General features: G+C 45.4%; 1 protein-coding gene across 1 annotated transcript in view; it reads right to left on the minus strand.

Annotated features, from left to right (window-relative positions):
• The window catches only part of PARP10 (poly(ADP-ribose) polymerase family member 10), a 140,606-nt gene that overhangs the window by 23,859 nt on the left and 103,570 nt on the right, over positions 1–13,177 (minus strand). The window contains exons 5-6 of the mRNA XM_063450905.1: positions 2,374–2,963; positions 819–1,031 (exon numbers count right to left, since the gene is read on the minus strand). Coding sequence (XP_063306975.1) covers positions 819–1,031; positions 2,374–2,963 — 803 coding nt within the window. The remainder of the gene's footprint in view (positions 1–818; positions 1,032–2,373; positions 2,964–13,177) is intronic.

Genomic DNA, 13,177 nt, shown 5'->3' on the forward strand with positions numbered 1-13,177 from the left:
TTTATATAGCGCCAACAAATTCCGTAGCGCTGTACAATGGGTGGACTAACAGACACATAATTGAGATCAGACCACTGGACGTACAGGAACAGAGGGGGTTGAGGGCCCTGCTCAATGAGCTTACATGCTAGAGGGAGTGGGGTATAGTGACACAAACGGGTTAAAGTAGGGGAATTAAATAGTTTGTTAGAGAAGGGTTTATTGAGTACTTGGTAGGTCATTTTTGACAGTTGCAGGAAAGGAGTCATGGGGTGGGGGATGAGAAGCCTGCTGACAGTTTAATTGATACGCTTTAACGAAGAAGTGAGTTTTCAAAGATTTTTTGAAGGAGTGGAGGCTGGGTGAAAGTCTGATTGAGGAGGGAAGGGAGTTCCACAGAATAGGTGCAGCCCTAGAGAAGTCTTGAAGGCGAGCGTCAGAGGTGGGGATTCCCAGGGAAGGACTGGAGTGTCTCGGGTGTGTGATATATTTGGAGAGGATAACAATATTTGGACCCATGTTTGTAATTCCCTGTGGGTCCATAGACACTTGTGGAGTTATAGTGTCTATGCAGCCACAGGGAAATAGAAGCCTGATTCCTAAAATAGAAGAACCACACTTGGGCTCAGTCTTCCAATCCCTTGAGGGAGGAGAATCACACTCTACTCAGGTTTTTAATCCCAGTGACAAGTGGACTTGGGGCTTTTGGTTCCCAATGAAAAGCATGCCATTCTTGGTCTTCTCTTGATCCCCCTTGAAGTAAAAAATAATGTTTGCCAAGCCTCAGGGCAATTTGTCAGAGCTGAGCCCAAATTCACAGATATTGTAAGTCAACCTACCTCTGAGTTCAGTACTTTCCAGCTCAACTGTGAAGTGTCAATGACACAGTTATAGTCCTGTTCAGTTCTCCGAACCACTTTTTGTCCTTCTTCACCCAAGAGGAAGCAGACTATACTTGGGTACTCCAAGGTAACAGACCGAGATGATATAGAAGACACTATATGGCGGAGAAGTTCGATGGCGGTCTGACAGGAAACTGCATTACCGGTAACCTGGGACAGAAACAGAGAATGAGAAAGTACAGAAAGAAAAAATGCAATGTATAGGGAGAAAATGTACTAGTTGAGTAAAGATGAAGTTGACAATGTGAGACAGTTGCCAATGTGGAGGGTGTTGCACATGAAGACAAAATGGAGTAAATGATCAAGCTGAGGAAGGGTGCAAATAAAGGAACAAATGGAATTGATCACAAAAGTCAGTCTTTGTCAAGGCAGACGGGTACCCTAACACAGAAAACCCCCAACCCATGTATAGGTGGACAGGCAGAGTATTTTGTATTACTGGTCCTTAGCATATCTGGACTTAAAGGGACACTCCAGGCACCCAGACCACTTCTGCTCATTGGAGTGCTCTGGGTGCCAACTCCCACTACCCTTAACCCTGCAATGTAATTATTGCAGTTTATGAAAAACTGCAATAATTACACTTGCAGGGTTAACTCCACCTCTAGTGGCTGTCTACTAGACAGCCACTAGAGGTCACTTCCTAGTTTCTAGCACAGGTTTCCTGTGCTAGAGCGTCGCTGGACGTCCTCACGCTGTGTGAGGACCTCCAGCGTCGCTCAAAACCCCATAGGAAAGCAATGAAATGATTTTTCAATGCTTTCCTATGGGGAGACGTAATGCGCATGCGCAGCATTTCCGCGCATGCGCATTAGGTCTCCTCGGCCGGTGGGCGAGATCAGTCTCGCCCACCGGCCGCCGCAATCACAAGGAGGAGTGTCGCGGAGGCGGAGACAGCGGCGAGGGACATCGCCGCTGCCTCAGGTAAGTCACTGAAAGGGTTTTCACCCCTTCAGTAACCGGGGATTGGTGGGTGGGAGGGAGAAGGACCCTCCAGTGCCAGAAAAACGGATCGTTTTTCTGGCACTGGAGTTTCCCTTTAATGATAGCGAATAGTCAGAGTACAAGTAAGGCCACGAGTAGGAGAAAACAACATAAATAAGATATCAGATCTGAAGGCCAGGGGTATAAAGATCCATGGATTATCTAGCCAAGATCAAAACCACAAATAACAGGAATAAGAAAGGTATACGCTATTGGGACATTGAGAACCACAACAGCGCAGCGGGCTAAAGGCAGATGGGGTTTAAATGTCCAGGTCGCGTCATTAGTGACGCAGAAAAAAATTACCTTTCATGAAGATCAGTACAAGTCCATCGGACAGTTACAACAACGATGCCAGAAAGACACAACCCTTTGTCTAAGTTTCTGTAAGGCATAGCATGCAGCGTTGTAGTGCAACTGCTCTAGCATGTGTGAAAGGCAAGCAGCAACACAAAATGGAGAGGGAGATAGTTTGCATGAGTTTGGTGTACGTTGTGATGAGACTTACTTTAAAGCCTGTCTTGTCACCTATCTCCAGTGGTAAAACAGTCACTTGATCCATGCTGGCAAGGAGATCATGAGTATGTTCTTGCAGGAAGCGTATTTCAGCTGGCTTCATCAGGATCTCCATTTCTGTTGGGTTTCCTACTAAGTGCCCGCTTGGTTGTCCTAACTCAGCCATTGTTACAGTATCACAGTCTTGAGGACTACACAAAGGTAAACTTGTGCTCTCTATGTAATCCTGCTGCCCTTCCAGCTGTGGCTCGCATTGCTCCATCCTTTGCTCTTCTGGGAGCATTTGGCTGACCTGTGTTCTATGCTCTTCCGTTGGAAGCCCGCATTGCTCTAAACTCTGCTCCTCAGAGAGCACAGAATCTTGCTCCTGTATGAGCCTCTGTGTTGGAAAATTTCTGTTCTCTGTGCTGGGTTCCTGTCTATTCATTGTTGCCTCTGTTGGCTCAGCGTTCTGTGGGGCCCCAACAGCAGATGTGCTTGCAGTAGATGCCTGAGGTGGTCCCAGGATGGATGGATGATAAGGGGAGAGCTGGAGCTCGCAACTCTGCAAGATATGTGTTTTCTTCAACACGTTGTCAGCCACTGAAACACAGAATTTTTACACTATGAGATAAATATCATATCTAACTCGAGCATTAAGTGATCAGTACCATGGTAACCCAACACCTCCGAATTATATAATTAAAAAACTTCTGAGCGGGATAGAGATACCATAGTCCGTACAAATTGCTAAACAGGAAGCTATAACACATGCAACTCTGGCCTCAATTTAACACTTAAAAAAAAAAAAAAAAAAAAAAAACCACAAACACATAGCTTTTTAAACCTCTTTTTAAAAGATTAATTATAATTATTATGTAGTGGACCCCGGGTAACCCGACCAGTTACCTCCGTTTATATCTTACTTTCAGCCGCTCAGGAACCACTTAGAGTAATAAGAGACCAATTTTCCCCCAGTAACTGGACGAGACACAGCTCTGGAGGTACAGCACAATTTTATTGAGCCACACACGGCTTTTATGCATAGCCCCATGCAAGGGGTCTTCAATACACACAAACAGGGGTCGCTGTGACAAACTGCCCTTTGTCACTGGCTTTGTCACACAGCTTCCACTTAACCACAAGCCGGCATACACAGTCTGATCCCAACGGATCGGCTTGGGGATGTCCGGGGGAGTACTCACGGATCATCTCTCCAGTTCTGTCTGTCTTGACAACTCGTCGGTGTTTCCATTGTGCTTGCAGGGTTGGTAGTGGATTGTGACATCGTAGGGTTTTAGTGCCAGGCACCACCCTAACAGCCTGGCATTGTCTCCTGCTGTAACGAACGCTGGTATTACAGATACCCGCTCGCCTATTTTCTGCTAGAGCCTGAGTGATTATAGCTTGCAGTTCGGGTGTTGATTTAAACGTTTCTCCAGATGAATTACAGCATCCAAGTATATTCTCCCAGCAAAGTAAACCAGATGAAAGGTACAACAGGAATGGTTTATTCAGGGTAACCACATGGTTTATATGCAGTTACAAATATACAGGTTTTCATGTTAACATATTCCAGGGGCATTACCCACTGGACCTGAGAGGGGACAGTGACAAATACATTTTGCAGTTACATTGGCTCTCGGGTCCAGGACAGTCCTACTGACAATAATTATTATTATTACTACAGTGGGACCTCGGTTTACGAATTTAATGCGTTCTCCGGGACGTTTCGTATTGCGAAAAATTCGTAAACCGAAACACGGTTTCCCATAGGAATGCATTGAAAACCAATTAATGCGTTCCGGAGGTGAGAAAAAAGTCAAATAAAGTATTGTATCTGTTCAAAACTCTTTATAAAGTGCACTTTAAAGGCATAAATACTGTACAGGGACATGGTTAATCAAGAAATAACATTTCAAACATCCAACTTTATGTTTTAAAACATCACACATCAACTTTTAAAACATGGCAAAGTTTTGATAACATGGTACAGTACACTTTAACTGTACATAAATCACACGTCAACAGGGAAAACATGGAAAATTGCTAAACAATTTCAACACTTTTTGGAAGATGAGGAGGACGAGGGCAATTGGGCAGCACTAACACAAGCAGGTTCTTCTTCATGTCTAGGCTGATTTTGTAGGAACCTTTCCATTGTCTGCAGCCTCTGGCGCCTTTTAAGCATCCCTTGGAAAGGGGACATGATGTCTGTGTCAAAACTGCTCACAAGTCTGTGGGCTAGAGCCTTATCTGGGTGGTGCTGCTGTACAAAAGTCTGTAGGTTTACCCACATTTGGCATGCCTCCTTGAGTTCCATGGAAGAGAGCTGTTCCTCACTCATTTCCTCCTCCTCCTCAAATGCAATCTGCTCCTCCATCACCTCCTTCTGCAATTCCACCAGCTCCTCGGTGGTTAGGTCACGGTCGTGTTCCTCCACCAGCTCGTAGACCTCCTCAGTCACCTCCAGGCCCATGGTCCTCCCCAAGGAAACAATTTCCTCCAACACTGTTGACTCTGGTGCAGGTGCAGAAGCACTGGAGGCAGGTTGCGCCAAGCAGAATTTAGGTTTGTCTGGCTGACCCCGGCCCAGGCAATGGTGATAATCTGCAGACAGCTCACAATGACAAAATGCTCTCTCCAAAATTCATGGAGGGTAAGGCTTGAGCGATCTGTCATCTCAAAGCATCGCCGGAAAAGCTCCCGTGTGTAGAGTTTTTTTAAATTGGAGATGACCTGCTGGTCCATTGGCTGGAGTAGTGGGGTGGTGTTAGGCGGAAGGAACATGACCTTGATGAAATTAAAGTCCTCCAGCAAGTCTTCCTCGAGGCCTGGAGGATGGGCAGGAGTGATGTAGAATTATTAAAAATCTTTATTGCACCTGTATTGAATTATTGTACTAACTCCATTTTAATCTCACATAACCTCACATTATGACAGACCCTCCATTTTGTCCACATTACATGACAGAATTTCCTAACAGCATTTAGTATAATGAATAGAGACTGTATTTTCTATAAAGACATGACTAACCGCGGAATTGCTGAATCTCCTGTAGTTTGCAACATAATATAATCTGAAGGCCATGAGAACGCCGGTCTAATGAAATGTTCTATTCATAAAAGAACCTTGCACCTGACCACGAGACTGACATCACTAACTACGCAAAATGACGCCCAAGCCCCCCTTTCCACCGAGTAAACCTCATGCTGGGAAAGATGGTTGCTTGAGCCATCCGTCCACACCCGTGTCCAGAACAATACCACCTCTCGGTGGGAGGACACCTAGCTAACCACTTAGTTTTTGAGCCAATTAATCATATTGATGGGACATTGACACAGCCACTTAACAATTAATCCAATTAATGATGTTTATTTACTGATATCTTGATAATCAATGATGATGCAAATTCACCCTTTTAAGGGCCTGCGAGCCCGCCTTTTCTTCAGATGCTAATAAATTTCCTAGAAGTTATTTTAACCTGAACTCCGTGTGTCAGTCTGAATTACTTCTGCGTATACGCAATTTAATCATCTCAGATTTGGACAGGAACAGATAGACATTTAAACATATTTGTTTATTTCTAAATTAATCTACATCAGGAGCATTGTCCATGAGCAGCATGGCCTTGAGTGTCAGGTTATTGTCCACAAGGTACTTCTTCACAGCAGGACCAAAAACCGCATTGACCCACTTCACAAACAAGAGGCGTGTGACCCAAGCCTTTCAGTTAGACTGCCACAAAAGGCTCAACTGCTCCTTGTTCACCTTGTGTTTCTTGAAGGCCCGTGGGTTCTCTGAATGGTAGACAAGCAGGGGCTTGATCTTAAGGTCCCCACTGGCGTTGGCGCAGAACAGGAAGGTTAGATGGTCCTTCATCGGCTTGTGGCCAGGCAATGAGGTCTCCTCTTCTGTGATGAAGGTACGCTTTGGCATCCTCTTCCAGAAGAGTCCAGTCTCGTCGCAGTTGAAGACCTGCTGAGGAAGGTAACCCTCTGAAACTATGACCTCCAGGAACTCAGTAGCAAATTCCTCAGCTGCAGCAACATCGGAACTTGCAGCCTCTCCATGCCTGACCACGCTGTGGATGCCAGATCTGGCCTTGAACCTTTCGAACCACCCCCGGCTGGCCTTGAAGCCTTCTGCATCTGCTGACGTTCCTGGCTGTTGTTTGAGGAGGTCAGCGTGCAAGGCCTTGGCTTTTTCGCAGATGATCGCCTTGGTCACTGAGTCCCCTGCACGCTGCTTCTGTTCAATCCAGAGCAGGAGCAACTTCTCTACCTCCTCCAGAACAGGTGGCCATTGCTTGGAGACCCTGGTGACTCCCTTGGCTGCATCTCTCCCAGTTATCTTCTCTTTCATTTTTAAGATTGTACCGATTGTGGATGCACTCCTTCCATACTCTTTGGCAAGGTCAGTCAATCGCATTCCTCCTTCATGCTTCCTGATGATTTCTTTCTTGTCCTCAAGCAGAATCATCTCCTTCTTCCTTTTCCCAGCTTCCGCTGCTTTCTTGGGTGCCATGACACCACCGTCACTAAGTATGCAAAAAAAAAAAAAAAATGCTATACACCCACATGAGCTGGCATGGAAAACAACCCCACAATGCAAAACACACAGTAAAAGGCATGCACAGCACATGAGCTGGCATGGAAACCACAGTAAAAGGCATGCACAGCAGATGAGCTGGCATGGAAAACATCCCCACATTGCAAAACACACAGTACAGTACTGTAACAGGCATGCACAGCACATGAGCTGGCATGGAAATCCCCCCCAGAATGCAGAACACACAGTAAAAGGCATGCAAACAACCAAGCTCAGCTCCCTACCTTTCCACTTCTTGAGATGCACCAAAAAGGCTCCAAAACCTGCTGCAAATGGCTCCAAAAGGCTCCACAACTTGCTGCAAATGGCTCCAAACCCTCTCCAACACCTCCACACTACACACTCACGTGCTACCCACACTTCAGTATGCAGGGGCGGAGCTATAAACCGAACACTTGTTTCGTATTGCGAAAAAAAATTGTAAACCGAGGCATTTTTTTAACGAATTTTAATTCGTAAACCAAATTTTTCGTTTACCGAGGCGTTCGTTAACCGAGGTTCCACTGTATTATTATTATGGTATTTATATTGCGCCATCAAATTCCGCAGCGCTGTGTATGTGTGTGTGAGTGTATGTATTGTGATGTATGGGCAGTTGGGCTGTGTGTGAGTGTATGTATTGTGATGTATGGCAGTTGGGCTGTGTGTGAGTGTGTGAGTGTATGTATTGTGATGTATGGGCAGTTGGGCTGTGTGTGAGTGTATGTATTGTGATGTATGGGCGGTTGGGCTGTGTGTGAGTGTGTGAGTGTATGTATTGTGATGTATGGGCAGTTGGGCTGTGTGTGAGTGTATGTATTGTGATGTATGGGCGGTTGGGCTGTGTGTGAGTGTATGTATTGTGATGTATGGGCAGTTGGGCTGTGTGTGAGTGTGTGAGTGTATGTATTGTGATGTATGGGCAGTGGGGCTGTGTGTGAGTGTATGTATTGTGATGTATGGGCGGTTGGGCTGTGTATGAGTGTGTGAGTGTATGTATTGTGATGTATGGGCAGTTGGGCTGTTGTTTGCTGTGAATGATGCACTTCCTTTCTTTTGGTTTTTTACTTCCTGTTGGCAGTTGGTGGAATGTTCAAGGGATTTGAAACCCTGTGTAACAAGGCTGCAATATGAATATCCTGTAATATATGTATTAATAAAGTGAGTACTTCGTTATACAAGAATTATTGGCTGATTTGTACAAAACATCACAGTGGCGACGAGGCTGTAGAACCCTAACTGACATGGCAGCCATTGGCACTATACAGGACTTTGATCCTGACTTGGATTTGTGGACCTCTTGGGTTGAAAGACTTGAACAATATGTCACAGCTAATGATATTCCTGACAATAAACAGGTCGCTGTTTTCCTAACAGTTATAGGAGCCAGAACGTATGATACACTAAGGAGCCTCTTACACCCAGATAAACCTGCCTGCAAGCCATTGGCAAGCTTGATTACTCTGTTAACTAGCCATTTCCAACCAAAACCACTAGAGATAGCAGAGAGATTTAAATTATATAAAAGAAGACAAGAGCCTGGTGAATCAGTTTCATCATATGCCATTGCGTCACCTGCTGTTTTGGGGACTACCTGCCCACTGCTCTGCGAGACCAGTTTGTAATGGGCATTGCAAGTGATGCAGTGCTAAGGAGACTGCTTACAGAAGAAGATTTAACATTTAAAAAAGCAATGAACATGGCAAGTATTATAGAACAAGCCTCTAAGGATGCTAATTTATTACACAGCAGACTGGACAACACACAGGAGGCAGAGGTAGATAAAAAATTAGACGCTAGAGCACAGAGTATACCACAGGGAAAGAGACTTAAAATAAAATGTATCTGATTGTGGTAGAGGCACATTCTAAATGGCCAGAAGTTCTATTTGTGTCGCAGACCACTGCAGAAGCTACTGTTAAAGCATTACAGAAACTATTTGCACTATTTGGATTGCCCAGAGTGCTTGTTTCAGATAATGGACCGCAGTTTGTTTCTGGACAATTTCAGGCTTTTCTCAAGGAAAACGGTATTCGGTATCATCGAACAGCACCGTATTATCCTGCTACTAATGGTCAAGCAGAACGTTTTGTTCAAACGTTAAAGGGTTTTCTGAGAAGTCTGAAAGCAGAAGGAAAGATACCTGAACATCATTTGTCTGAGTTCCTTCTACAGTATCAAAATACACCTCATCCAACCACTGGACAACCTCCAGCATGCCTTTTGTTAGGTTGGATCTGCTAAAACCAGAGATTCAACAAAGGGTCATCCAGCAACAATCGAAGATGCAGGTCGGAATAGCAGGCCATTGTTACCAGACAGGGGATTCTGTTTGGATGCGTGTATATCATCAGGAGAATTGTTGGAAAGAAGCAGTGATAAAGGAAGTTCTGGGGCCGGCGCACTATAAAGTTTTAACCTCTGATGGATGTTACACACGGAGACATACAAATCAATTTCGACCACGTATAACAGACAACCTATCAAAGTGGGTAGGGCCACTCATTCAACCAGACACTGATATCTGGCATGGAGTTTGGCATGATGACGTTTCTGAAGTCTGCAATACACCTGGTACAGAGGCTCATGATGTAGTAGGGGATGATTTGGAGGAAATACCCCATGAAACTCAGGAACACGAACTGCCAAGCCACAGTTCAAGTAACCATGAAGGCTGTGGTCATGAAAATACTGGCCATTCAACAAGAGAAAGAAGGGCCACAAACCGCTGGCAACCACAAGATCCATTAATGGACTATAGTCGGAGAAACTCCACAGTGAGAAGGCGGAAATGGTATCCTAGTACGAGTAGAATAAGCTGTCCTGAAAAAAAGATTGTAGATCTTGAAGATGATGGACAGAATGATGCAGATTAAGGACACATTTTTACATTGTTCTTTTATTATTGTTGTTTACTTTTTACTATTTTGTTTTCTTTCTTTTGTTGAGAAAGGAAGGAGATGTGGTGTATGGGCGGTTGGGCTGTGTATGAGTGTGTGAGTGTATGAGTGTATGTATTGTGATGTATGGACATTGGGCAGTTGGGCTGTTGTTGGCTGTGAATGATGCACTTCCTTTCTTGTGGTTCTTTACTTCCTGTTCCTGTTGGCAGTTGGTGGAATGTTCGAGGGATTTGAAACCCTGTGTAACAAGGTGTCAGGGTACCTGTGGTCTCTACCTCCGAAAGAGGTAGAGACTTAGCCGTTCCTCCATCCAGACGGTCTGATGGCTTCCTTCCTCGCGGTCTATCCGGTCATGTTAAGCCGGCCGCGAGGGAGTGACTGCCTTTTACAGCATCACGGCCGGAAGTCGACGGCAGGACGCTACCCGGAACGACCTGTCAGTCAATTGCTGCAGGACCAATCAGGACGCCTCGGAGGCGTGGTTACTTTCCTGAACAGAGTATTTAACAGAGCATCTTTCTTTAGCTCATTGCCCTGTCGTGGTTCTAGCTTGTTCTAGTCACTCAGTGCTTGTATTCTGCTTATTCCTTTTGGTTTTGACCCGGCTCGTTTATCCTACTCTGCTTACCTCTGTACCCTTGATTCGGCTTGTCTCTCGCTCACCTGTCTTCTGTTACCCTCGACCTCGGCTTGTCTTTGACTATTCTCTACAGTACTACTTACGTTAGTCCGGCCATTCTAAGGTCCGGTATACGTATCTGGCTACTGTTTGTACGCTGCGTGTTGGATCCCTGTCCCGATCCTGACATTACGACAGGGCCAATGGATCCTGCAAGCTTGCTTCTCCTGATCCTAGGTTTGAAGCCATGGATCACAGAATGGATCAGATGGCGCTTGCGCTACAGGCACTTTTATCTCGTGCCAATAACCCATCAGAGGAGATACATAATACCCCTATTTCTCCTGTCAGTTCAGGTCTAGAGGTAGCCACAGTGGGTGCTTCTTCTCGCATTACCCCCCCAGTACGTTATGGTGGGGCTCCTGAGAAGTGTCGTGTTTTTTTAAATCAAATTAGTATCCACTTTGAATTGCAACCTCGCTCCTATCCTACAGATAGGGCAAAGGTAGGATTTATTATCACCCTACTTATTGAGAAGGCTCTGAGATGGGCCAACCCATTATGGGAAAACGATAACCCATTAGTGTATAACTATAATGCATTTGTAGCTGCTTTTAGAAGAACATTTGACCCTCCAGGTAGAAAGGTGAATGCAGCCAGATTACTGTTGCGCCTGAGACAGGAGAACCGAACACTTGTGGATTATGCACTAGAGTTCAGGTCTCTGGCGTCAGAAGTCAAGTGGAATGAGCAGGCATATATGGATGTATTTTTGAATGGCCTATCTGATGTAATCCTTGATGAGGTTGCTACTAGAGAACTCCCTGAGAATTTAGAAGACTTAATTTCGTTCATCTCTCGTATAGATGAACGTTTAAGAGAGAGACAGAACACTCGAGAGAGGAATCGGAGACCTTCTTTTAGGTGAGCCCCCGCTTTTCCAAGTCCTGACTCCACAGTATCTTTGCTTCTTGAACCTATGCAGATAGGGTATACCCGCCTCTCTGAGGAGGAAAGACAGTACAGGAGAAGAGAGGGTTTGTGTATGTATTGTGGAGCCAAAGGTCATTTACTCTCGAACTGTTCTAACCGTCCGGGAAACGCTCGCACCTAAGTCTCTCTAGAGGACAGGCCTTGGGTGTTTCTATTTTGTCCTCTACTCCTAATTATAAAGATCACAGGCTTCTGCTACCAGTTACCTTAACTTGGGAGAAGGAAGTAGTCAGGGCTATGGCTTTGATAGATTCCGGTGCTGCTGAGAATTTTATAGACCAAGCCTTTGCTATTAAAAACAATTTCCCATCCCAGCTAAGGGAGACACCCTTGGCCGTTGAGGCCATAGATGGTAGACCACTACTAGATCCTGTTATCTTTCGTGAGACCGTACCCATTAATTTAAATGTTGGTATCCTACACGTGGAGAATTTATCTCTTTTGCTCATTTCGTCCCCTTCCGTTCCCATAGTTCTGGGGTACCCATGGTTGAAGAAACATAACCCTATTATCGATTGGGAGTTAGGGGAGATACTCTCGTGGGGCCAGGGCTGCCAGGAAAGGTGTTTAGGCAAGGTTTCTCCATTAGCTAACATTAACATACCGGAGAATCCTACTCAGTCCACAGAAGGACAGATACCAGACCTTTACCTAGACTTAAAGGCAGTATTTGACAAGAAGAATGCCGATTCTTTACCGCCCCACAGGTCATTTGATTGTAAAATTAAGCTTCTACCCGGGACTATGCCTCCGAGGGGTCATGTATATCCTTTGTCTGTTCAGGAAAACTCGGTTCTAGAGGAGTATATTCGGGAGAATTTAGAAAAGGGATTCATTAGGAGGTCTTCTTCTCCGGCCGGGGCTGGGTTCTTTTTCATTAAGAAAAAGGATGGCACGCTGAGACCGTGTATCGATTACCGAGGCTTGAATAAAATAACTGTCAGAAATGCCTATCCTATCCCACTGATTACCGAGTTATTTGATCGTCTTAAGGGCTCCAAAATCTTCACTAAATTAGATCTCCGAGGGGCATACAATTTGGTGAGAATCCAGCATGGTCATGAGTGGATGACGGCATTCAATACTCGGTATGGCCATTATGAATACACTGTTATGCCATTTGGACTATGCAATGCTCCTGCAGTATTTCAAGATTTGATTAATGAGGTACTTAGGGAGTTTCAACATGATTGTGTTATTGTTTACCTGGACGACATACTAATACACTCTAAGGAGATTGAGACTCACCATAGACAGGTTAGAAAGGTGTTACACAAACTTCTGCAACATGGTCTATACTGCAAATTGGAGAAGTGCAGTTTTGATCAGTCTCAGACAGACTTTCTTGGATACGTGATTTCTGGGGAAGGTTTTAAAATGGATCCTGAAAAGCTCCAATCCATTTTAGACTGGCCTTTGCCCAAAGGACTCAAGGCTATTCAAAGGTTTATTGGTTTTTCCAACTACTATAGGCGCCAGGCCCGGACTGGCCATCGGGCACACCGGGCAAATGCCCGGTGGGCCGCGGTGGCCAGGGGCCGAGGCCGGCAGGGAGATCACAGGATCTCCCTGCCGGTCTTTGCAGGGCCGGCACTATCCGAGCGCCGGCCCTGCAGTAGTCCACGGCGGTCCGATGGGGAGATCTCCCTCACCGGCCCACATACAGTATCCTGCGGCCGGCGGGGGAGAGAGTGAGGGAGCCAGGAGAGGAA

The sequence above is a fragment of the Pelobates fuscus genome, chromosome 4 (assembly GCF_036172605.1).
Source record: "Pelobates fuscus isolate aPelFus1 chromosome 4, aPelFus1.pri, whole genome shotgun sequence".
Classification (NCBI taxonomy): Eukaryota; Metazoa; Chordata; class Amphibia; order Anura; family Pelobatidae; genus Pelobates; species Pelobates fuscus.